This window comes from Cololabis saira, chromosome 7 (assembly GCF_033807715.1).
Source record: "Cololabis saira isolate AMF1-May2022 chromosome 7, fColSai1.1, whole genome shotgun sequence".
Lineage (NCBI taxonomy): Eukaryota > Metazoa > Chordata > Actinopteri > Beloniformes > Belonidae > Cololabis > Cololabis saira.
In genome coordinates this window covers 38083649-38111021 of record NC_084593.1, presented here as the reverse complement: position 1 = coordinate 38111021, position 27373 = coordinate 38083649, and the positions used below count along the sequence as shown (strand labels likewise).

At 44.3% G+C, this 27373-nt stretch overlaps 1 protein-coding gene across 1 annotated transcript in view; it reads right to left on the bottom strand.

Annotated features, from left to right (window-relative positions):
- The window catches only part of gpc3 (glypican 3), a 154240-nt gene extending 130275 nt beyond the window's left edge, over positions 1 to 23965 (bottom strand). The window contains exons 1-2 of the mRNA XM_061726391.1: positions 23516 to 23965; positions 13556 to 13717 (exon numbers count right to left, since the gene is read on the bottom strand). Coding sequence (XP_061582375.1) covers positions 13556 to 13717; positions 23516 to 23672 — 319 coding nt within the window. The 5' untranslated portion in view covers positions 23673 to 23965. The remainder of the gene's footprint in view (positions 1 to 13555; positions 13718 to 23515) is intronic.
- Between the last annotated feature and the right edge of the window lie 3408 nt (positions 23966 to 27373).

Sequence of the window (27373 nt, the reverse complement as noted above, 5' to 3'; positions counted from 1 at the left end):
AAATCCGGCTTTACACAAAAACGTCATCAACGGGAATTTATCGTTTTTACCGCGAGATGACAAATTCTTACCGTGGGGAATTTTTTTGACAGTATATCGTGAACGGTGAAATATCACCCATTCATAACACACACACACACACACATATATATACATAAATATATTATATATATATATATATATATATATATATATATATAAATATCTATATATATATATACATATACACATATACATATGTATATAGTCCAGTAAGAAAGCTGCTGCATGCCCTTCAGCATGTTTAATGAAGAAGTACATTAGTTTTCTACATATTGCAAAGAGGAAATAGAAACCCATCCTGGAATGTGAGTAATAATGGGAGGAAGCACTTGGATTTAAAATCATTAAGATGACAATCGAAGAATAAAGTTGTGGCTGTTTGCCGCCGTAGTGAGGAGAGCTTTTAGTGTAGGAACATTAGCGTGCAACGCTGCAGCCTGACACACGGCATCCAGATCAGGGCAACATGAGGGCTTTGATGTGAGCATGAATCAGGATGATGGCGAGAAGCTTGCTGCATGGAGCCCATAACAACAGCGTCCTTCATCCCGCCTGACAGCCTCTTACTGGACAGCTCGCTACTTGACATTGAGGTGAAGCTCAAGTTTAAGAGGCGGAGGCAGAGACCAAGCCGTGATGAGGCAGAACACAAGAACATGATCGTTAGCACTCGGTTTCCTCCCAATACACACCAGCGTCTCTACGGGAAATTATTTTTCAGGTGGATTGTTTTGAATTCAGTTTTATTTTTGCGTTGCAGAATAACATATTTCTTTCAAGGGGAGGCAAAGACATTTTCTGAAGAGTCCTTCAAAACGGAGCTCCAGGAATTATCAAACATTAAAAGAAGGATGACCATAACCCTGAATAAGAAGGAGGAGGTGGAGATGGATAAGAAGAAATTAATTGAAATACCTACTGCCATAACACACTTGCTAAGTTAATTCAGTCTATTTTTTACATAAAGTTAATTCTTTTCAAGGCTACATTTGCATTATATCAACAGTGACTTTATACACCTTTATGTAATCCACTGTGTTTATCACAGTAAGTGTCTTTTCAGCAGTTTCAAACTGTCTACGTCCACTTTTGCTCGTTAAGTCTGAAGAAGCAGCAGCTTTTATAGATTTCTGTCAGAGGTTTCATGCACCTGTGTTACACATGAAAAATACACTTTCAATTTCTCCGCTTGTAAACTGCATCCGAACATCTCGTTTGCATTTGCTTTCGGGGTGTGAGACTCTCCTCCCAAACAACAAACTGGATAATGAGAGCTACAAGCTGAGGCCGTCAGGCTCGCTGATGCCTCTGCCGTACCTGGATGCTGCTGGTTTTTACATGCGGGGTCCGTAGTAGGAATGGGCGATATTTTACCGTTCACGATAAACCGTCAAAAAAATTCCCCACGATAAGAATTTGTCATCTTTGTAAAAACGATAAATTCCCGTGGAGGATGTTTTTGTGTAAAGCTGATTTATGATTCTGTGTTAAATCCACGCACAACGTACGTGTAGGAAGGAAGGAAGGAAGGAAGGAAGGAAGGAAGGAAGGAAGGAAGGAAGGAAGGAAGGAAGGAAGGAAGGAAGGAAGGAAGGAAGGAAGGAAGGAAGGAAGGAAGGAAGGAAGGAAGGAAAGATGGATGTCGTGTCATTTACTCAGGGAAGGAAGGAAGGAAGGAAGGAAGGAAGGAAGGAAGGAAGGAAGGAAGGAAGGAAGGAAGGAAGGAAGGAAGGAAGGAAGGAAGGAAGGAAGGAAGGAAGGAAGGAAGGAAGGAAGGAAGGAAGGAAGGAAGGAAGGAAGGAAAGATGGATGTCGTGTCATTTACTCAGGAAGGAAGGAAGGAAGGAAGGAAGGAAGGAAGGAAGGAAGGAAGGAAGGAAGGAAGGAAGGAAGGAAAGGGGAGAAGGAAGGGAGAAAAGAGGAAGGGAAGAAGGAAGGAGAGAGCAGGAGGAAGGAAGGAAGGAAGGAAGGAAGGAAGGAAGGAAGGAAGGAAGGAAGGAAGGAAGGAAGGAAGGAAGGAAGGAAGGAAGGAAGGAAGGAAGGAAGGAAGGAAGGAAGGAAGGAATGAAAGAAAGAAAGAAAGAAAGAAAGAAAGAAAGAAAGAAAGAAAGAAAGAAAGAAAGAAAGAAAGAAAGAAAAGAAAGAAAGAAAGAAAGAAAGAAAGAAGATGACGTTTTTGTGTGACAAACATGGCTGATCTGAGAGAGAGATAGATTTATAGTTACAAAGGTGGAGTTGAATTGGTATTTTTTTTATCGTCATTTTTATCATTACCGGGATAAATGCCAGAAATTATCGTGATAAATCTTTTAGTCCATACCGCCCATCCCTAGTCCGTAACCGCAGCTCATGCTTCTTCCTCAGGATTAGGAATACTAAAATGTTGCATTAGGCTCAATGTGAAGAGACACGCTCCCCCTTTTTTTATTGAAAACTCAGAAGTGAAACAGCATGCTCCTCAAATTACACCGCTTTATTGAGTATCAGTCTCAGCGATAGTTTGGAAGCCAAGCACTGTGCACAGACGTCCCGGCAATCTCATTACAAGAAAACTAATAAGTGATGGATAATGATAAACCGCAGCGATCAAGTTTAAACCCAATTACAAACTGATAGGAAAAGATGTGCTAATGGCTGCTATACCCCGCTGCATCGAGCAAACGATGCTCAAAGGAGCCCATTGGACATGGCAAAACTGCCTCTCCTCATGTTATTAGATCAGCCTGGGGCAACAAGTAAACAACATCAGACATCTTGTTGTAGGCATACATCCCAACAGTCCTCACCGTTATTGGATTACTCAGAGAAACTTCTCCAGAAGATAAAATGACTCTGTGGAGAGAGCCAGTGAGCGATGGGTATTGATGAGCAGATGACGGGAAGAACAGAGGCAGGACCTGGACACCTGGAGCACTTAGGAATGAAAATGAGCGGGAGACAGCCCATGAATGCAGAGGGCGGCGAGGAGCAGTTCTGATTATCGGCTTCTGGAGGCAGACACACAGCTTGGGCCTGCCAGGCTCTGCATCATCTCCTCCTGCCACATCTCGTTTGGGCGGCTGCCACGGCAAACGTCCATTCAGCAGTACTGGAGACAAATGACGGCAAACTCCTCCCAAGGTCAACCACCACCTCCACCAGGGCCACGGAGGCGCTGCCATTCTTATTACTTACACACTTAGAGTAATTAAAACCCAACCAGAGAAAGCGGGGGAAAGTCGATAGAATTATGTGAGAGCGCTAATGAGATGCTAATTTGCTGGCCCAGTGGAAATGAGGTATGAAGAAGTCATTTGTGGTGTGTGTTCTTGCAGACGTCCACTGACTTCTCTGCAGAGGTGGGTAGTAACGAGTTACATTTACTCCGTTACATTTACTTGAGTACGTTTTGGGAAATGTTGTACTTTTAGGAGTAGTTTTTTAATCACTATACTTTTACTTTTATCTGAGTAGATTTGTGAAGAAGAAACTGTTACTCTTACTCCGCTACATTAGGCTACGTTGAGCTGTTACTTTTCTTTTATCCCTTTTATCCACGTACGCGTCAATCTCATGACATCACTGGGTGATTATTTGGGAAAAATGTTTGTTTTTGCATGTTTTGTCACATTTACACAGACTCAAACACACACAGAGTTTCTATGAGTTCATGTTGTTCTAGTTCTGCCTGGTTAAAAAAGAAAAGTACAAAGGCTTGAAATTTTGTGCTACTTGTGCTTAATTTATTTTTTTATTCAGTTAATTTATTTATTTTATTATTTATGAAAGTACTTGAATTTACTTTAAGATTATTTTAATTTAAGCTATTTTTTATTTTTTATTAATTTTAATTTATTTCATTATTTTTTTTATTTTATTTGCCTGAAGATGATTATTTTATACTTTTGTCTGTTTGAATGGTTGTGTTAAAAAAATAAATCAGACGTTACTCAACAGTTACTCAGTACTTGAGTAGTTTTTTCACCAAGTACTTTTTTACTTTTACTCAAGTAATTATTTGGATGACTACTTTTTACTTGTACTTGAGTCATATTATTCTGAAGTAACAGTACTTTTACTTGAGTACAAATTTTGGGCTACTCTACCCACCTCTGCTTCTCTGAGTAGTGCACATCGCAGGTTTCCTGGTAGCCTTTATCTAAACATATCCTTTGAAGCTCCTTCCTAAACTCCTGATTATTTAAAAAGCGATGCCCATGAGGGTTGGAGTAAAGTGAAGGAAGCTCCAACAGCAGTGACTCCAGTCACACACCGTTCGCCCCCATACTGCCCCCATACTGCCTGAAAAGACTCCCACTCAGATGTGTTGACTCTTTGGAGTCATTGCAGAAGAACTAAGGAGACTATCTCACGTTCTTTTGTCTTTTTTTGCAGACCTCAGAAACTCTGTGGTATCTACATGCTGCACAACTTTCCTCCCCACACATTTGACGCCATAAGCAATCGGTCCAGTCCTGTCTTCCTGTGTTGATGACTGTGGCTAAGAGCTGAATGTGAGTCTCCTCGGACTCGGAGTGAGGACTGTTCCTCGGGAGCGTGGAGCGAGCAGACAGCTGTGTGGTCTTGTTCTCCCCAGCAGCGCTGCAGTCAGCAGAGGCTCATTTTCTGACGTGTCATTTTATATAAGCAGCATGCCGCAAATCTGTCTACGCTGCCAATCAGCGCCGGTGTCTTTCAGCTCTCATGCAATAATAACTCAAAAGAATCCTTTCTTTCTTTTTTAGTTCAATAAAAGCCTGTCTTGTTAACAAAGGAGGATAATCTAATTTTTAATCAGGCTCAGGCTGAGCGCTCTCTGCAGCAGCACGGCTCTGAAAAACACATCACCGGGGAGCCCACGACGATTAAAGCCGCCAATCACCAACATTACCAGAAGAAGCTGCTTTTTTTATTCAAGAGGAAAGTTACACGGGGGAATAAGCAACATGTAAGATATGGGGGGGTTCATGACGTGATGCGTGAATCATCATCACATTAGAAACAAACTTCCAGCTGGTCGCCATCATTCTGGAAATGTTCCAGCACCACAGTCGACTGGGCTGAGTTGGTTGTACGCTTCACAATAAACCCATCCACATTCATCATCAGCCTAACTGGTTGACATACCAACCAAAACATGAAAACAGTACGTTTGAGTACTTTAGAGCTAAATTAGCTGGCTACTGAAACAGCTGGGATTCTTCATGCTACCAGGATGTTCCAGCAGAACCTGTAAGTCCTGGGCTACAGCCTTCAGCTCTGCTCTCTCCTGCAAACCTTTTCTGAGCACACTTTTCAGTGCACTGGGCTCCATTATCTGGCTCAATCAAGCTGCTTCCACCAGGTATCAACATATGGGGGATTTTATGGCCTGCAGGGATGTTAGTAAGGTGGTAACATCTCAGATACAACATCCATGAAAATTGAAGGTTTTCCAAGCAGGAAACCCCCCAGAGCGGTTTCCTGAAAGTGTGTGCTGGGACCGTTTTCAATCAAACATTAAAGGGGACCTATTATGGCATCTAATACCTATTTTAAACAGGCCTTGAATGTCTTAAAAACAAGCTTTTGATTGTTTTTGCTAAATAAATTAGAAATTCAGTCTCTGAGCCATGTCTTTAGCATCCCATTCTCTAACCTCATTATCTATGTAGGATTCTGAGTGGGCGGGGCTATGATGATGAGGCTCTGTGCTGATTGGCTGCCTGAATGACGAGATACACCGCTACGAAAAAATGGCAGAAGTTCTGGCCGGCGGAGTTAGTTGTGGGCGTAGTTTCACGCATCGCTCCTGTCGTTACATCACGACGGGAGCAGAATCTTATTGGCTCGTAGAAGTCACATCAGACTGGACGGCTCATCCGGGCGGCTGCACAGACACTGCAGAATTTGGTTGCTTTCCTCCTTCTCTGAGTTGGCAGGCTGAGGGGAAACCACTTTATATATGTTAAAGCAAGAAAAAACGTGTTTTTCATAATAGGTCCCCTTTAAGCTTTTCTACAGCGTACACTACATAGGCTCTTCAGTGAAATCCAGCATCATGCCAACCTTCATTCCCCACATCCAGTCTGGTTTAAAGGAACTTTTAAAAAGATGAAACAACCCTGGCTCTGATGGAAACCTCTGAAACCTCAAGACAACATGAACCGAAGCAGCTTTGACTGTGAATACAGTACGCATTTGCACCAAAATGGCCATTAGCAATCAAAATGCTTTTGTTAGGCCTCCGAAAAGACTCCACTTTAGCAATAGTGTGGATGAGGTCCCCACAGACGATCCAATCCAAGTCATTTTTATGTTTTAATTGTACAGAAAGTGTATAAAAAGGACTGTTTGTACAGGCGATGCTATCTGACGTCCCCCACCTTTTCATGCATTCGTACTAGTCGGCAACTGAATCTCGTGCTCAATTTTGCTGTCAATAAACACGAAAGGAGGAGTGTGTGGCCTCTGGATCTGACGTCTGCAGATGTTGTACATATATCGAAGTATTGATCCAGTTCTCTAAGTGAGGAACAACATTCATGCTTCTGAACAGTATACAGCTGTACTAAGTGGACGACTTCCTAGCAACACTCCTCCAAACCTGATTTTTGGAGATGCTCTCTAACCAAGTCATTAAGTCAACACATTTTTCAAACATGCATCTCCAGAACTTTTATTATTTATTTGTTGATGTGGGCAGGATGTTCACATATCGCACACGCCAAGATTTATGCAGTGATTACCCATCCAGCTTCCAAGTACTGACTCTGGAAACATCTCGGAGTGAGCTTCTGTGAGAATGCAGCTCGTAATACCCCGGAGAACTCGCGGCGAGTGAGTCTGCATGCTGATAATAATCGCCGCCTCATACATACTCTTCTGCTGGCCTGTACGCTTCCTTCCTCTCAGCCACAGATACCGTGAAGTCCTCTGATCACGTTATTTGAACATCAACACACGAAACTGTCATCGGGATGGATAAGTACGGGGGCTTAACGCTGCCTTGGATGTGCTAAAGTGTTGCTGGAGTATTTACATCTGTGAGATCACACCTTCTGCAGAGGCAAACTGCACCCAAATCTGTGAACCTGACACGTCGTTTTCATGTGAGAAAAAGGCTTGAAATCACTTATAAAATTACATAATCGCTAAAGCGTGAAAATAAACAACCGCGTGTCACTGGTTTGATGATGGAGCTGGTCGTATTCCTGTAAGCAGTTGTTCAGCAGCATTCAACATTAAAATAAAAAGATGTTTGGGTGTGAAACACTTGACTAGAGATGTGAATTTTCCTCTCAGGAGAGCCCAGCTGGGAGACGTTGATATGAACCTCAGACTGAATGAAAAGACCTGCTCCATCTATGTGTTGTTGCAACTGAAGTGATATTTGAAACGACAACTGCCAGAGCTGATAAGAGCTCCAACCGAGCACCACCAGTATCCTCAAATAGCCCAGGCCTCGGGGTCCCCGGTGCTGCATCAAAGCCTTGGATCACGCTGAGCTAATATGCTAAACTATTGTTACCTTACATTCATTCTGATGAAATCTATCCACCTGTCTCCATTTCAGAAATAACAATAGAAAATACTACTGGTACGAGTACTGACCTGAAATGAGCGCCAGCAGGGCTCTCAACAAGTTAACCCAGCTATCTCACTTGACTTGGTGTCCCAGAACCTTCATCAGATCTGGGTTAGAGTAGAGATCTAGGAAAATGCAGCTCATCCAAAGGTGTTGGCCGGGCTGGAGGAGCCAGCGGCTCCAGCTGCCACCGGGGCAAACGGCCAATGAGGCAGTGGCCGTCCAGTATTAGCTGAAGCTCAGCCGTGGAGCGTGGGTGGAGGTAGCGGCCGCCTGCTGCTCGGCTGAGCTCATCCCTGGACCTTTCCAGGACAACCCACAGCCAGGAACAGCAGTCTTTTAGTCAAATTAACCACACAACAAGATAAGTCATTTCTAAAATAGAAATGCCTATTTAACGTCTTTATTCACAGCTCCGACGACGATAGGTTTGCCACCCGTCCCTTGAAATACGGAATTGTTCCGTAACTGGGAATTAAAAGTTGTGTTCCGTATTTAACCAATATGGACACATATTATTGCTCTCATTAATTTATGTTATAATATACAGGTGAAAGTTGGAAAATTTGAATATATTGCAAAACTTCATTTGTAGTAAAATCAACTTACGGTGAAACAAATATATTATTTCCCACTACTTGCAAAGTGAGATATTTCAAGCCTTTATTTGTTATAATTTTGGTGATTATGGCTCACAGTTTATGAAAACCCCAAATAAAAAATCTTAAAGGGATTGTGACATGAAAAACACATTTTTCTTGATTTTTTGTGTTTAGTTGGGTGTCTTGACATCAATTACACCCAAATTATGTCACAATACCTTTAACATATATTGCTTTGCCTTTAATGAGACTATGTAATATACATGTATTAGTTTCACCTTTTAAGTTGAATTATTGAAATAAATTAACTTTTACACCATATTCTTCACTTGTAGCTATATTCTACATCCTGGCTGATGTGGACATACATAGCATAGGAGGCTATTTCAGTTGTCTGTACAGTCATGCAAGTTCAATGCTATTAAAGCACTTTAAATCAAAGCGTTTTGTTTTTTCATATAAAATAAATACATTTCTATGCATTTTAGAAGTTTTGGGGATGTCCCTTTTTTTGGCGCCTGCGCTGCTGAAATCGGGGTGTCCCTTATTTCTATTTCTGAAAGGTGGCAACCCTAAACAATGAGGCAATACAGCGCTAAGCATTAAGCAGCTACGGTGATAATAGCGAGCCATTAACCATAGACAGTGGTCTCTGAAAAGACCACACCCCTAATTATGCATAAATGTGTGTCTTTATTTAATTTTTGGTGATGAGGTACATTTAAATTCACCCCTTGTACTGTTGTCAGGGATGAGCTAGCTTTGACGAGCAAAACCATTTATTTTTGCTGCGAATTTGGACAATTTATGGTGACAGTGTGATAAACATTTTCCACAGTTTTCCAGGATTGTATCATCAGATCTGCCCGTGTTAATTAATGCAAATTGACTCTCTTTTATAAACAGACCCTAGTGGCCAGTTAAGGAACTGCAGTTTTCTTCACTTCCTGGTTTCAGTCAGACTATCAGGCAGGATGTAGCCTACGAGGCCTAACAATCAGAATTAGGAAAGACATCAGGGCCAGTCAGGTAAATATACACAGCAAGTAGCCCAGCATTCTTACAGATTAAAACCTCAAAGGTAATGCATATTTCTTAGTTGATAGCAGAAGTCATCTACCAATATGAGCGTCTGAGATGCAAACATTTCATCCATGTCCTTTAAATCATTATGGCTATGACACTGTAGGATTACTTAACTGTTAGAGAAATCAAGCCATTCCCCTTTGCAGAGCCGTGATAAACATTTTCCACAGTTTTCCAGGATTGTATCATCAGATCTGCCCGTGTTAATTTGTCAGTGTTGGTTCTTATCTGTGTAATTTAACACCATTCAGCTTAAAAGTAACACTTTCAGAGTAAATATCATTAAGTAGATATGTGTTAGGGTGTGACATGCTTTCCAATTTAAGATTTAAAATAAGGACTCTTATGTGACCCTTACCCTCATAACTGATAAACACTGATTAAAAAAAAAAAAAAATCATACTTGATATTTGCAGCTTCATACCCTAATAAACTCTTCAAAATTAATAGACTTTATCAAATTGAAATAGCGGTATGCATGAGATCATCTTCTCAATTTCTGAGATTAGATTTAAAGATATTCATTTTGCAAAGGTTTGCAGATTGTCTGTTTGATCTAAACGGGCAAGCTCTAAGTGAGAGGCAATACCAGCACAGGGAGAAGATGATTTTATGATCTCTTTAACGGGAATTAAAACTGAATTTAATCATCCATCATATCAGAGAATGCTGCAATTTATCCATTATATTGTATTTTCCTGATACGCCGCAAAGAGATCAGCTCAGGCTCATTAGATTTTCAAATAGCATGTGAGACGTGAGCGTGAGCCACACGTTGTTTGCAATTCCTAATGCTTTACCCACTGTATTTCCTGGTATTGATCTTGAAGAAGCCTAATGTTAAGTCCGCCTGCCATATAACTGCTTTAAAGGCGAAGGTACACAGAGCCATTACTTTTATATTGTTTGCAGAAGTTGACTTCAAAAGGATAAAAAACCTCTGGTGTGGTGTGAGGCTTGGGAAAGCGGAGTGGGGCAGGTGGAGCTGGAAGGAGACGGGGATGCAGGGATGGAGGGAGCACACAGAGATGGGAGATAGAGGAGTGCAGAGGGGAAGCCCTTTGATCTCTGGCAGAAGAGAGGACTGAAGACGAGAGACGGAGAGCTGCAGAGAAGATTGCAAACAAGGCCTGCTCTCTATTCCCAGTAGCAGCACAAAGACAAGAGGAAAAGACATACGGAGAGCCAGGCAGGCAGACAAACGGAGGAAGAAAAGTTGAGCAGATTGGGAGAGACAAGGCACGGTCACACAAAGAGAGATAGAAGAAAAAGAGAAAGAGGAAAATGAAGCAGAGTGAAACAGATAAAACTAGGATGTTAAAAGGATTTCAGTCCGGGGGCTGTTTGGGGACTTCTCTCGAGCCCTGTGCTAAAGCAATTAGTATCGAACCCCTTCAAGGAAAGTGAAGCCAAACCACAGTGGCACTCTCTAACATAGTTAGCATGTAAGAACAGAGTCAAGCAAACCCCACGGTCCCCATTAAACTTCAAGTTTTAATTGGTGTGTCAGGACGCCCCTGCTTTTTTCCAACTCAAAAGTGTGCACGCTCAAAAAAAAGTGGGCGCGGTGCATGCCATTTCAAGAGCAAAGCCCAAGACAGTAAACCCGGCGGCTCTGCCAGGCTGCAAGGGCCCGTGTCAAGTGGTACCAGCACATTAGCTGCAGAAGCAATATTTGAAAACAACTGTTGCCAACACAGCTCCCATGCTGGCTTCAAACACTGAGGCCAGCTTTTCAAAGTTTCAATTTATGCTGAAATTGTTGTATATCAACCTATTACTCTGTAACTTTTGCTGCCCAAAGAGAGATTATGACATACTTTCTTTCTCTTCTTTTTTTTTCTTCTTTTCTTTATTGAAGAAGAGCCAGAGAAAAGTTTAGCGGGAGAAGTCACCGCTGGAAACGGTATCAGCTGACAGACGTGAGACGTAACTTCGGGGCTTTTGTGAGACGCCACAAGCCAAATAGTTCACTGCTTTTATCTTTAACGTTTAGTGATGTTGTTTTTTTAAAAACGTTCATATTTCCGCTTCTTTAGGTTCTTTAAAGTTTGAAATAAAACGTCGATATAAGAGTTATTTTTGCTTCTGACTTGTTTCCTGTTCACAGTGAAACTGAAAAAGGAGCATTTTACCTAAACAATTTTTTAAAAAACAAGTTCGGGTTCACCATTTTACTCAATACTATGATGACACTTTGCATACATTTAGCAGTAAAGAAATAAATAAAGCAACTTGTTGATATCACTTTTGTAATGATGACTAACCTTGACAACAGGAAAGTTATTTTTATAAAAACGAGCTTTTTAAACCATTTCATCTTTGAATTGTCACAAATAACGGAGAGGCTTTTAGGACTAATGAAGACAAATCAGGAATGAAGTGCTTCATGGAGACAATGCTGCAGGAACATGCGCCACAAACGTGCAGCAAGCAGCTGCAAACATGGGCAGCGAGCCTAAAAAGCCTAAAACGAAGGAGCGACTGAAGATCGTGTTATTGGTGAGAAGCTACTGTGAAGGAGCTGGGATGGAAAATTCAGCCTAGGCTACTTGATTAAACCCAAACTGCTGAGAGCAGCAAAATAACAGCCTTGTGTACAGACTGGTAGTCTGCTCAAAAAAGATTAACACTGACCGTAAAGATGCTTTTGTCTACTCGAATCGTAAGAATGAATCATTCTTTGTGCCTTCAAATAATGATGCTTCCTCTGTTTCATTGTCATTCTGCATCAAGATGCCTCATGTATGTTTTGGATTTACCTTCCTCCGCTGCTTTTGCATGCAATTGTTTAGTTAAATCTACTGAAATCTGGATCATTTCTCGAGTCTTATTCTTGGTAACTTAGACACTCAGTCTCAGTCAGAACACGTTAAAGAGCATTTGATGGGTTTTTCCACGCCAGGGCCCTCACGAGACTGTCAAGTGTGAGTTTCTGTCCATGTTGTCTACCAGTGGCGTCAATTCAGTCAAAGCTAAGGTATGGTAAGGTTACGAGTCACAGAACTTAACTACAGTATCAATCAACATGCCCAGCAAATACTCATCACAGAAGTCTGCTATGTACTGTAGTTAAGCTTATCTGTGTGGTCAAGAAAATTGGAACTTTTTCAAATCCAGTCTCACTCACATCCTGGTAATGTAACTATGAACACTACACTTTAACAACATGTTGATCAATGCAGTCACTGCGCCTTTACGCAATACGCATCCGTTTTCGGCACCGTGGACAGCAAGCGGCAGAGTTAGAGAGCATAAAAAGCGTATCTGACAAACGCAATTTAACTCATTCTGTTCACTTCATTCACTATGTCAGTGCAACAATATCACATGGACATGGAGTGGGTAACAGCCTCTCCCGCTTTCGCTACCTGCTCCTTCTCCCTACGCTCATTGGACCCATCACTTGCCTTCTTTTTTTGAAAAAAAAAATTGCAGGTTTGCCTGAATCCTTTTCATTTTTGTAAGCTAGTAACACTGCAAAGCGCGCTAAAAAGGAGATTGACCTAGCGACCACTGTCGTCAGGGACGCTGGGACATCACATTTCAAGATATTTACATTTTCCCCTGAAGCCAAGGTGTGACAGCTGCCATACCTTGCCATACCCAATTGACGCCCCTGTTGTCTACTGAGAGCTCGCCACATTCACAGACTGACGCTGTTGAAATAGGTGAGTTTGAATTTCTTTAATCAGATTTCTAACTCTATGTTGTTTCCTTTTTGGGAATGATGAATAAGTCCATTCAATTGAATGTTGCTCTCAGCTAAGAGAGAGACAGAACTTTAGCATCTCCACTTCAGATTTCTACAGTTTTCCCGTCACCCCGCTCTTATTTCGCAGGCATCTGCGAGCTAAAGCAACTCTTCCAGCACGTCTGCTCCGTGCGCTCTCATGCAGGTCTCCTCCACTCCCGCTGACTGGCTCTCCCCAATCTGTGAGTAACAGTCATCATCAACTGCACTGTGCCAACTCTCAGGAGGCCGTCGCTCGCTGGAACAAATGTCTGGCGCCGACAGCCCAGCGACATCTAAAGTCACTCACGGCGCACATGTCCGCTGTTCTTACATGTAGTTGAAGCGCAGATGCAGGCCTCACCCCGGATGTGAGCGCTACACTTCTGAGACTCCCCGAAGAACTCTTCACGCCAAGAACCCAGAACGTGGGCGTGAAAAAACACTGCTATTTAAGCAGTTGGGGATGTTTATTTGATTCCTCTGGTGCTTGCCAGGTCGGCTCCTTCTCTGTTCCAGACAGGTGGGATAGTGGGAGCCTCTTACCTTGGAATATAGCAGCATTTTGGATGATGAGGCGCTTGAGCTGCGCGCTGATAACCTGCAGACCGGACTCCATGTTGCTGCGCGCCGCTACCTGGTAGCGCTCCTCCATCTTCTTGGAGCAGCAGGTTGGGCCTTTGGTTTGGCAGACCTGCAGATCTGCACCTGGCAGGAGATCAGAGACAGGATGCAAGTCTGGATGAGCAGAGGGAAGGAGCTGCAAAGATGCTGTTGTTTCATTTTCCAAATCAGAGCCTCCTTTCTCCCACACACACACACACACACACACACACACACACACACCCACACACACACACACACACACACACACACACACACACACACACACATACACCCACACACCCACACACCATTTAGCATCATCTTCTGCAAGAAGAAAACAGGATATATTATCTACCACAGATTCTAAACCCTTAATTAGTTTTTATTTTCATGTTTAGGCTCTGCTATCTGGCAGCGCTGGAGTCAAAAATACATTTTCTGCTTGAAAGTGAATCATTTTGATGCACATTCAGACGCTACAGGAAGGCAGAGTATCGCTCCTCAGAGATCAATTTGGTCAACAGAAACTTTTCCACCACTCAAGGCTACACTTTTCATTCTGAGGATCAAAAACGTATTTTAAAGGCACAAAGATCAGAGCCAGGAGCCCCGCAGCATACAAACAAACTGAAGTTTCAGCATGTTTTCATTATATATGATGTCGAGGAGGGTGGAGGAGGGAAACACAAGGAGGACTGAAGGCAGCAAGGCAACGTTTGTGCACCTGACTGTGTAGGGTAAAGGTTGCTTACACAGATGAGACATCATTAGATTCCCAGAGCTCATATGAAAAGTATAGATTGCAACAAGGATGATCTGACTGTGCACAACCAGATTAGGAACAAATGTCCTCCAGAGATTAGCCAATGAATCCCTGTGAGGAACAAGATAAAGACTGAACTATTTACAAAAAAGCTCAAGACAATCACAGAAAAAGGATATTATGATGTTTATTTCAAACGTGTTTTGCTTCATGGACAATGAGGCTGCTCCAGATTGGACGTTTGAGAAACCGGGCTGATCGAGGACAGAATGTTCCTTCCTTCCTTCCTTCCTTCATTGCTTCCTTCCTTCATTGCTTCCTTTCTTACTTCCTTGCTTCCATCCTTCCTTCCTTCCTTCCTTCCTTCCTTCCTTCCTTCCTTACCTTCCTTCCTTCCTTCCTTCCTCCCTCCCTCCCTTCCTTCCTTCCTTCCTTCCTTCCTTCCTTCCTTCCATCCTTCATTGCTTCCTTCCTTCATTGCTTCCTTCCTTCATTGCTTCCTTTCTTACTTCCTTGCTTCCATCCTTCCTTCCTTCCTTCCTTCCTTCCTTCCTTACCTTCCTTCCTTCCTTCCTTCCTCCCTCCCTCCCTTCCTTCCTTCCTTCCTTGCTTCCTTCCTTCCTTCCTTCATTGCTTCCTTTCTTCATTGCTTCCTTTCTTACTTCCTTGCTTCCATCCTTCCTTCCTTCCTTCCTTCCTTACCTTCCTTCCTTCCTTCCTCCCTCCCTTCCTTCCTTCCTTCCTTGCTTCCTTCCTTCCATCCTTTCTTCCTAAATGACACAAAGTCCTTCCATCCTTCCTTCCTTCCTTCCTTCCTTCCTTCTTTGCTTCCTTCCTTCATTGCTTCCTTTCTTACTTCCTTGCTTCCATCCTTCCTTCCTTCCTTCCTTCCTTCCTTCCTTCCTTCCTTACCTTCCTTCCTTCCTTCCTTCCTCCCTCCCTCCCTCCCTTCCTTCCTTCCTTCCTTGCTTCCTTCCTTCCATCCTTTCTTCCTAAATGACACAAAGTCCTTCCTTGCTTCCTTCCTTCCTTCCTCCCTTCCTTCCTTCCTTCATTGCTTCCTTCCTTGCTTCCTTCCTTCCCCGAGCAAATGACACAGCATCCATCTTTCCTTCCTTCTTCCTTGCTTCCTTTCTTCCATCCTTTCTTCCTAAATGACACAAGGTCCTTCCTTCCTTCCTTCCTTCCTCCCTCCCTCCCTTCCTTCCTTCCTTCCTTGCTTCCTTCCTTCCCCGAGTAAATGACACGTCATCCATCTTTCCTTCCTTCTTCCTTGCTTCCTTCCTTCCATCTTTTCTTCCTAAATGACACAAAGTCCTTCCTTGCTTCCTTCCTTCATTGCTTCCTTCCTTCATTGCTTCCTATCTTCCTTCCTTCCATCTTTCCTTCCTTCTTCCTTGCTTCCTTCCTTCCATCCTTTCTTTCTAAATGACACAAGGTCCTTCATTGCTTCCTTCATTCCTTCCTCCTGAGTAAATGACACGGCATCCATCTTTCCTTCCTTCTTCCTTGCTTCCTTAGTTCCCTTCTTCCTTCCGAAATGACACAAATCACACTCTGAAGATCACGCGTGTCTTGTTGCGTCTCTCCTACAGTATAGACCAAAAGTTTGGACACGCCTTCTCATTCAAACAAAGTGGGAAGTGTGTCCAAACTTTTGGTCTGTACTGTATATTATATTACAGCAGCCTAAAGAAGTACAAAGTCTCTACAAAAAGTGGGATGAATGAAGCAACATATATTTCTGTGTCGGTACGTGATGTTTGCATTCTCTACCTTATACTCACATCTCTCTCTTAGACGTAAATAGGGCACGAGCCTCCGACTGTACAACGCAGAGAGGAGTTCCTGCCAAAAGCCCTGTCCTCGGTGCTTCCCCCCCTTTCATCCCCCGTCCCACACGGCAGATCCGTGCACGCTGCAGTCGGGGCACGCCGAGCCGTGCTCAGAAGTTGTTTGCAGGATCTGCTCTTGAGAGGCGTAAGTGACGGGGGCCTGATTGATGGCGTGGTAAACAAACGTCGGGGGAGTCTGCCAGCTCCTGCTCGGCATGTGCAGGATAAAGAGACGGAGGCAGAGATTAATTTGGAAGAAGGAACGTGAATGTATCAGAAAAGTCTCGATAACTAGTGTGTCACAAAGCACAGGAACGGCTTTTGTTAAGACGGGATGGAGGGGTGTGTGTGGGGGGGGGGTCTTAATAACAAAAGTGAATTTCTCTCTGTTGGTGTGTGGCTTTGTCTCTTTTGAGATCTTCAAACAACAGATTGTCAAATAGAGCGCAGCGACTGTAGCGGTGCGAGCAGCCAGCGCAGGGGCGCAGCTGACTGACAGTTTGGAGAATTAATAACTGAGGAATCAGGCGGAGGACATTTTTCTCTCCTCCCGGCTCACTATTGACACCCATCACGGTTCAAGGTGCGCGGTCTAATGAGCAAAAGAGGCAATAAAGCTGTCACGTCGCACCTTTTGTATGCATTCTGACAAGCTTAACGTCTCCCATCAATACCAACAAAGCACTCCTGACAGATAGGATCAGGCTAATTTCAGATTGCGGGGGTGAAATGATTAAGCTTTGAGCGGTGCCTACGGGAGGCGAGCGCGGCCGGAGCAGGGAAGAGGCTGGGACATGGCTGTTATTAACAGTTTGTCGTTTTTCCAGATGATAAATGTGTTTCATTACAGAAGTTCCACCGTGGTGAGGGACTTGGAGAAGAAAGTGATTCCCTGTGGAGTTTCACAAATAATAAAATCGCGCCATCTAAATATAAAGCCTTTGTTGTGACTGACAGATCAGTTGGGAATACGCTTCCTCCATCTCCCCTTTGCTTCAGGCTCAGCTTTGGTTCCCCTCCCCTTGCTTTTGCTTTCTTTTCAATTCCCTCTCATGCGTGCACAGTTTTGTTGTGAGTTTATTTCACTTCACCCACCTTGAGCTTAATGGCCACAGGGCGCTGAGAGCAACTTTATATCAGCCGGTTATTGGATAGTAGGTCTTTTTCTGTGTGTGTGTGTCCTAATGACCGAATCCTCTAATATTAAGGGCAGGGTGCAACACCTGGAGCTATTTGCATGTAAATATCCCCCAGCATGCAACCTCGGTTCAAGGTGACGCCTTTGAATTATTATAATACTTTCAATCAATATTCCGTAAGGTGCCGGACAGTTTCACATGCAGAGCAGATGCCGATTTCATGAGTCTTGAGGTCTTTTCAGTGCCTTTTTAAAAACGTGTTGATTGCCCTTCGGTTCGCCACGACCTCATCTGACCTTCCTCCGCTGCTTTTCTGACAATTTAAAGTTTCTGAGTCCACTTCTGGACTCCAACAGTCCTGTGTGAAGACGCACAAGAGGGGTCCATCTCCTCTCATCTCTAACAAGCTCGGGGACTCCGAGTCAAGGGAATGGGGGCAGCCACAAATACAGTGCTCGTCTGCGTTTCTCTGCACCAATTAGACAGCTATTGCTATGCAAGTTTAATGATGGGGACCATGGGGGGAAAACAAGTTGTATTAAGATATAGAATATGCTAAGAGCTGTTCATTATGAGCATAAATTATACACGAGCTACCAGTGTTTGGTGCAAACGCGTGGGGAATCCACGGCTACCTCTGCAGGGCAAAACAAGCCACTGTCACTTTGTAGAAACAATAAGTGAAACAAAGACGGAGCCATTTACAGCCAACCGGAGGAATACGTGTATCATTAGCTCCTGGGGATTGGGGCTGCTCTCAGTATTTTTGGAGCTTTGCTTTCTGTGCTACTTTTAGTTATTTGATGAAGCAACAATTTGAAAGTGAGAGGCTTGAATGCTTGAAACAGTGCAATCTTCTGCTCTGTTTCTTTTTGTTGTTAAGTGTTCATAGAAGAGCCAGGCGTAAACAGCAGCTCCTTCGTTAGCGGCAGAAGCTATAAACACCGTTTGAACCTTCGGTTAATTAGATAAAAAGAGTTCAGACCGCCTCAGGGAGAGAGGGAGGAAGGAAGGAAGGAAGGAAGGAAGGAAGGAAGGAAGGAAGGAAGGAAGGAAGGAAGGAAGGAAGGAAGGAAGGAAGGAAGGAAGGAAGGAAGGAAGGAAGGAAGGAGGGAGGGAGGGAGGGAGGGAGGGAGGGAGGGAGGGAGGGAGGGAGGGAGGGAGGGAGGGAGGGAGGGAAGGAAGGAAGGAAGGAAGGAAGGAAGGAAGGAAGGAAGGAAGGAAGGAAGGAAGGAAGGAAGGAAGGAAGGAAGGAAGGAAGGAAGGAAGGAAGGAAGGACCTAGTGTCATTTACTTGGGAAAGGAAGGAAGGAAGGAAGGACCTAGTGTCATTTACTTGGGAAAGGAAGGAAGGAAGGAAGGAAGGAAGGAAGGAAGGAAGGAAGGAAGGAAGGAAGGAAGGAAGGAAGGAAGGAAGGAAGGAAGGAAGGAAGGAAGGAAGGAAGGAAGGAAGGAAGGAAGGACCTAGTGTCATTTACTTGGGAAAGGAAGGAAGGAAGGAAGGAAGGAAGGAAGGAAAGAAGGAAGGAAGGAAGGAAGGAAGGAAGGAAGGAAGGAAGGAAGGAAGGAAGGAAGGAAGGAAGGAAGGAAGGAAGGAAGGAAGGAAGGAAGGAAGGAAGGAAGGAAGGAAGGAAGGAAGGAAGGAAGGAAGGAAGGACCTAGTGTCATTTACTCGGGAAAGGAAGGAAGGAAGGAAGGAAGGAAGGAAGGAAGGAAGGAAGGAAGGAAGGAAGGAAGGAAGGAAGGAAGGAAGGAAGGAAGGAAGGAAGGAAGGAAGGAAGGAAGGACCTTGTGTCATTTAGGAAGAAAGCAGGAAGGAAGGATGGATGTCGTGTCATTTACTCGGGGAAGGAAGGAAGCAAGGAAGGAAGGAAGGAAGGAAGGAGGGAGGGAGGGAAGAAGGAAGGAAGGAAGGAAGGAAGGAAGGAAGGAAGGAAGGAAGGAAGGATGGAGGGAGGAAGGAAGGATGGAGGGAGGAAGGAAGGAAGGAGGTCCTGGTTTCCTGCTGCTCCATGTCAGTGTCAGCTCAGCCTCCCCTCCATCACTGCTGGTGCTGTCAGAGCTCGTCCTCCCATCAACCACCGCTGACTCTCATGGAGACACTTCCCCCTGGTGTCTGGGGGTATTTATCCTCCGCCCCGCCATGATGATGATGAGAAGATGATGATGATGATAGGAGGAAGAGAGCTGACACCATCCTCCGACCCCCCCAGCAGCAGAGAGCTGCGTGTTGCGGTGCCCGGCACGGCGCCCACTGGGCCTCGTCTCCTCACATCTCCACCGTCATGTTGTCTCCCTGCTCTGCTCGTCTTCATTCATGCTGCTGGAGGAAGAAACTTGTGTTTTGGAGTTTCCTGCCCCCTGGCACCACATGCGGCATTATTAGAGCCAAGCTCCGCCTGAGCCCGCCCCCCCCACACCAGACTCCTCACTGATACAGGCCACCTCACCCCCTCACACGCACCAGCGCTCACACTCCCAGAGACGGACAGATCACAGCCAGCCACCCCAACAATCCTGCCTGCAATACCATCAATCTTTCATCTGCTGTACGCCTCAGCGGAGAACTGGTGTAACGTTAGACGGCCTACCAGACTCCTGCTCCACATTTACATTACACGCCACATTTCCACAAGCACAACGCTCCAACCACCCAGGATTCAGGTAGGACTTAAGTGCTATAAGTTCAAGACAAAACTATGACATGAATGAGCACAAACAGAACAAAACTATGAAAAGTGCATGTTTCATTATTAAAACTCAGCTGGTTATGACAAGAAGGGAGAAGCTGAGCTTCATAGAAACCCTATTTTTATTTGAATCAGCATGTATAAAAATAACACAAGTGCAACAAAGCGGTGAACAACAGCTGAAATGAAACAAATAGATAAATGAAGTGAAATGACAACAGAAAGATGCGTGAGACCAGAATAAAACAACAAGACAACCATAGATGACTACAAGAAGACTCCACACCAATGGAGACTGTGGAAAATTGAGGAAAACTGTCAGTTTGAAGTCCAAAATGACTGTGAAAGTCACGTCACTGACACAACAGTCACGGATGGAGGGGAAACAACCAGAAATGTTGTTTTGTGGTCCTTACAGCGCTCTCACGCAGGACCATTCAGGAGGACCGACCCTCCATGCTCCGTGCTGGCCTCTGCTCACATTACTCCGGTCTCACCGCGCCTCAGCAGGATTTCTGCAGTATATTCGTCCTCACATTGTTACATTGATTGCCCATCTGCACACACAGTCTCAGAGATCCGCGTGGGAGCAGATCAATCAATTAAAGCAGCAGATAAAATCAGATACCGACACCGCTGCGCCTCTCCGGTCAGATACAATCTCTGGATCTGGCCGTTATGTTGGTTAATTATTGCCATGCGGATGTTGCTTACACCCACTACTCAGAATACGTGCACAGCCCGCCCGGCGCACGCTTCTTCCAGCTTTACCAGGAATCAGGCGGTGCTGGAGCGTGGATGGGTCCACATCAGTGACCTTTGACCCCAACCTTCCTGCTGCACCTGTGCTTAAACAGGCCACAGGTAGGGGACAGGAGCAGATCTGATCTGCTGTAACTAAGCTGCTGACTGATCCAGTAGTAGTCAGTCCTTGTTTTTATATCTTTACTACCATGCTGCTAATGAGGAAATGAGGAAAAAGCGAGAGAAGTTTTTATTCTTTGTTCTTGCTTTTTTTCATACTGTACCAATAATGAAATGTAATGAAATGAGGTTCCGGGATAGATGCAATTTTTGCCTAGAGTATGTGCAATGTCGTTCACTGCTGCTTGGTTTCTTACTAATTTTATCGTGGTATTGAGTCTGATATCTGTTGCTGTCTGTATGTGTTGATTGTATGTGATTTTATACGCTATGCATGTATTTGATGCCTAAAATTTCCCTAGTGGACATTAAAGTATAACTCAACTCAACTCAACTCACGATTATAACAATAATAATACCTGAAAACAGGCATTGTGGCATAGAATTGTCAATTTGGTTTAATTCATCGTACGAATTGTTACAGATTACTTTTGTAATACTGTATTTAACGCAGTCTTTGTACGTTTTGACCGTATAGAAACGTAATTCTTGCCATTTTAAGAATGAGATGTACCTGCTGTACTGTACTACCCTTTTTAACAACTTGTGCTTTTTATTATTTTACCACTTTTCTTATCATTTTATTTCATTTTATTTGTCATTTACTGTTCAATTATGTCTTGTCGCTTTAAATGTTGATGTAAAACACTTTGAATTACCTTGTGTTGAACTGTGCTATACAAATAAACTTGCCTTGCCTATAACGGATGTAAATCTCAGACTGAAGCAGGGCAGGAACGGGACTGATCGCTTCAGAAAACCACTGATTCAGATTAAACCCCACCAATCTCACAGCACTTCTGTTATGGCTGTGAGTCCTGAGACGCTGCAATAAACTTTACTCACAATAAAGTTTAGCAACCCGGGGGCCATGCGGGTACAGTAGGAGAAGCAGGAGGAAGAGTTTAAGTCCTGCAGTGCTCTGCTGTTAATAGACCTGCCACTATTTCACAATTAAAAATGTCTTATGGAAGTGTTATTTTTAAGAGGATGCTCAGTGGAGCACGTAATAAAAAATTTGAAGAGGACTTTGCATTCATGTGAATCTAAATGGTTTTTATCATCCCTTTTATTGTCCACACTCATATGGAGCTGTCTGGGTACGCAAAGACAAAAAGGCTGCCCTGCCAAGGTAATGAGACTGAGTACAATTTGTCGGTTGAAGCTGCAAAATTATTATTTCTTTAACAACTGCCAAAGCAAAGGATGTTCTAGCTGGTATGAATTGCCCCGCGGCTATCTGGTGAACCGGTTTTAAATGTGGGTGATGGTTCTGTGGGAGTCTGCTCACTGAAGAGGCAGCACAGCCTGTACTCAGCTCCGCCTCAGCGTTTGGGAGGCTAAATATTTCTCTTGGCCTGCCGCAGTGTTTCCCCCCTTTGGCTGGCAGATAAAACGCTTGATGGCCCGGGTGGAAGGTGTGTGATTAAAGATGGATGTGCAGGAAGAAGGAGGGGGGGGGTGTTAGGGCTGCATATACTTTACAAGAGGGAGCATGACAAAATCAGCTTCAAAGTGCCTCTCACTTTCTTCCCCGCCGTTTGATTCGCAGCCTTCCCTGATTTGTTCCACCATCACGTCAAGTGAACATTTTGTATTATTTTGTAAACCTCTTCCAGTCAGGTGGGGGTGTTGTGTTTAAGGATTTCACGCTGGGGATGGCGCGAAAAGCTGTTAACCTGGAGCACTTCCCCGTGCTGACATGACACTAAAACACCCAATTAACATTTGCAGCTGCTGGTGATTCAGCCACATGAGAGAGCTGCTCATTTACATGCCCATCAGAATGCAAGCAACAGGCTCCGGACCCATCCAGGGCCCGGTTCTGCAGAACAGGACAGGGGATTGTAGCTGCTGCCCTGACCCAGTCAACAAGGTGTCACAGTGAAACAGACACCAGACTAAACACAAGTCATTAGATAAGAGAATATTGTGGATGACTCCCATTTTCAACAGAAGCCTCATTTGGATCACAATTTGGATTAAAATGCTGTGATATGTTACTGAGAGAGACCCAACACGACCAATCAGTCACCTCCTGAACGAGGCATACGCACAAAACTAGTCCGACCTGCTGGAGGATCAACACATCTCCCCCCCGGTTTCCGATTAAATAAAGCCTTTAAGGCTGATTTATGGTTCCGCGTTACACCAGCGCAGCGCCTACGGCGTGCGGTGCGCGTCGCCGCGTACCCTACGGCGTAGGCTCTGCGTCGATGTAACGCAGAACCATAAATCAGGCTTAAGTGAGCAGATCGAAGTCGGGTCTGAGGAAAGGTTACTTGTCTCCATGTTCGGATCGATACCTGAGCAGATTGATTTTGGTCCGCTTGTTTTATAACAGTTAAGGGAAATTCAACCCGCGTTTTTCCACTGGATATAGGTAACAGATTCTCCAGCCGGAGGGATGTTGGCTGTTTTTGTGTGATTGATCTCGTTGCTGATACAGAAAAACACCAATAACAGAAACTACTGGAACAGAAACCGCCTGCGTGTATTTGGTTAATTGCATCATGATGCGTAAAGCAGCATGGGGGGGCGAGGGTTACCTGACACGGGGCTCTCGGGGACCCACTTGGAGCCGGGGTGCAGGTTGTGGAAGACCGCCCGCACCTCCTGGCAGCTGGGCGTCTGTCCGCCGGGCAGGGGCAGCAGCTGGGAGAAGAGCACCAGGAACAGCGCTCCGCGGGCGCACGGACGGGCCATGGCCGAGGGCGCACGGCTGCGGGGAGCGGGGAGCCCCGGCACGAGGACGGAGGCTGGGATGAACTCGGACGCAGGAAAAGTTAGAGGGAGATCCCGCGCTGGCGCTGATGGGGGGAAGCTGCAGCTCCGGGCTGTGCTCGCATCAGCATCCTCCCTGTCTCCTCCGAGAGACTGGTCCTCCCAGAAAGATGCTCCACCACCCGCCTGGGGAAGCTGCGCGGAGCCTGGCAACTTGTGCGTCTGCTGGTAACTGAATGCGCTCTGGAGGAGAAGAGGACTGGATTCACATGCGCGCTCCCCACAAGCGCGCCGCGGCTCCAACCTGGCTGAGCGCAGCTCCCTCTCTCTCCTCATAGTAAAGCCGGATTTATGGTTCCGCGCTAAAAGCGACGCAGAGACTACGCCGTTGCCTACGGCGTAGGGTACGCGGCGACGCGCACCGTACGCCGTAGGCTCTGCGTTGGTGTAACGCGGAACCATAAATCAGCCTTAAACGGCGGTGTGAACCAACACACGAGCTGCGTCAGTGCATGTGTGGTTAGGTTAGAAGGAGCAGATTCATGCGCGGTTTGAGCTGGGGGTTTTTTTATTTATTTTGTTAACAATATTTTTATTAATTTTTCACTTTTACAAGCAAAACAGGCAAATAAAACAAACTGAACAAAAAAAACAACTAAAAAAACAAAACACGTCAGTATACTTGCGCAAAGATTGATTTTACTGAACTGGAAGCAAAAGGCAGCACCAACCTATTCAAATCTTATGACTGATGTCATGTCTGAGACATTTAGAGCTGGGGAAAATCAGATTTGTATTGAAGAATCAAGAAAGAAAGTTCTACGAGGTTTGGCAGCCATTAATTGATCACTTTAATCATAAAACATGGCCCGATGGCAAAACTAGAAGCATTTTAACCCCACATGGAAGGAAAGGATTTGACCTTTTTTTTTTTTTTGCACAGAATCCACGTGTATGTATCTGTGCGTGTGTGTGTGTGTATTTCATCTGTTTCTCTAGGATGCAAGTGCTAATCACATTACTGCCGAACGTGTACATATACATGTGAAGGTGTGAGGTATTTGTTTCACTGTTATATTTGTACACCAGCTCAGATCCATATCAATAATATCCTAGGTTACAGTAAAAATGTACAGTATGACCAGTCAATAAAATCCCTGCAAGATGATACTAGAGACATCAGGCTCTACATAGTTCAAGTAGGGCTCCCAAACTTTATAGAATTGCTCTGTTTTTGAATGTAATATACATGTAAGGTACTGTAATGGCACTAGATCAAACACCACTCTTTCAATCAATCGATCAATCAATCAATTACTTTATTTGTCCCCAAGGGGGGGATTAGTTTCAGGACAGGAGAAGCACACAATGGTAAATATACATCAAATATACAAAATAAGCTATAAGTTACACATCATAGTATAGACCTAAGCTTAAGAGTGAAGGCTTTTTCACCCACTACCTTTTCCTTCCGGCATTTAAAAGAACAATAGCGGAGGAACAAAGGAGTGTTTGTATCTGTTAGTCTTTGCAAAAGGGAGTCTAAGCAGTAACTGATGGTAGAAACTGAAACTGTTTATGTAAGGGATGTGAGAATCAAACATGGAGTTTGCCTTCTTGATCAGCTGTTTGTTATAAAGTTCTTGTAAAGTTTGTTGAGCCGACCCAATGATTTTACTGCTTAGACTGACAACCTTATTGAGCTTTGCCAGCCTTTAACAGTTGGAACTTTTTCATTGATCCACTGCAATAAAATATTCTTCCTCACTGCATAAGTGAGAATGCAATACAGAATCCGATTAAGTTTTGATATGTTTATGTGTTGCCTTGGGACGCCCAATAAAAGAGATAGGGGGTCCATCTCCAGTTTTAAGTCCAATATCTTTTCTATTTCAGCACATTAGGATTAGCACATTAGACCAATACACCTGCAGTTTACAACATGACCAAAAACAATGAGTTAGTACCAATTTCTATCTTGCATTTAAGGCACATGGGTGAGAGTAGGATTGAAGTGATGTCTACGGTTGGGGGATATGTGCATTCTGTGTATAAGTTTTAACTGTATTGCTTGGGCGCAATTGCAAACTGAAATTGATTTAGCCTGTCTCCATACATCCTTCCATTCTTCATCATCAATTATGATGTTTAGCTCCTTCTCCCATGTGCCTTGTCCAACCCAACTGGGGATGTGAAACGCAGAGCCTTATAAAATAGGCTTACAGATATCTCTCTTCCTGTTAAAAATAATAATTTCTCAAAGCGGTTTGAGCTGTTATGTTGGAGATAAACTACAATACGCGTACGCAGGCATGTATATTTTAGTTTTCACACAACAGAAAGCCGTGCCTGAGTCGCCTGGAGCTGCAAACATGTGATAGTCATTGTTTTAGCAGAGAAAACAGCCTGGAAGGTGTTTTTATTCAAATGTGCAAGAATCATATAATAATACAAACATACATACATACAACTTTAAAACTTTACTGATGCTTGATGTTAGTTTATTTCACATTTCTAATCTCTTCAGCACACCAGTCTCGTGTCAAAGTTAGTACAAACATTCAAGTTGAAACGGAGCCATCTAGTGGCCACAGTGACCCACTTCCCCGCTCAGAGGTGGCAAATCACAGAAAACATCTGCTTTTACAGACTCCACTTTCTCTAATCTGGTTGTTACAATCAGATAAGTGCAACGCTTTTTTTTTTGCAGCATTTGGAAACTGGCAATGAGATGCATGTAATTCCCTCCCATGTGTTTGGATTTTGAAATTGTGCATTCATTTACTAGAAAACACCGAGCTCAACAACAGCTTCAAAAGACATGTTCACATATCTCCAACACCACCGCAACCAAGTTTAAAGAGGGAGAAGAAGAAAAGGGCTCCTCTCTTTCTCTCTCTCTTTTGTGCCTGCAGTGACAGACATTTGCAGCCTTTCAAGTGCTCCTCAAAGCTCGGAGCAGCAGAAAACAACAGCCGCGCACCTCTGTGAGTCTGAGCTACAGAGAGCTTTGCATGGATTTGCACAGCAAACACTGCCAGAAGCTGAGAGCAAACCAACAAAACTCGCTGTAACCCAGCAGAGTTGTTGCCTTGGGGAGGACGAGCGCTCGCGGGGAGGGGGCCGGCGGTGCCTGAAGTGCACAAACTGCAGTAGTTCAGTGTTCACTACCTGCACTGTGAGCACTTTTGAACCGCCAAGCCGATAAGATAACACGGTTATCAGAGTTGGAAGAGCCGGGGAGTTGTTGGGGGATGAACGGAGATGGATGTGATGCTCCTCATAATCAAACACTAACAGATTCAACCTCATAATCATCATTTGTTGTCACTGACATGAAGACTGATCACTGATACGGTGAAGATCGCTCTGACGTGTCACACTTCTGATGAGCAGGTACAACAAACAATACATCATCAGAAAATGGGAGCAAAATTAGAGAACGGACGCGGCGTGCAGCTCTGAAACGAGACCCGGGGCTCTCCGTAGTTTTCAGGGCATGTGCAGTCAAAAACAGAACGAGCCCTCCAGCTAGAAGGAGCAACTAGGGCAGTAGATGCTGAGCTACGTCACTAACTACACTAGATGCACCTTAGCTGGAGGACCGTACAAGCAGGGGGGCCAGCAGGGGGCCGGCTCCTCCAGACACGAGCATCTGAAACACAAAAGCAATCAGTAGTGAC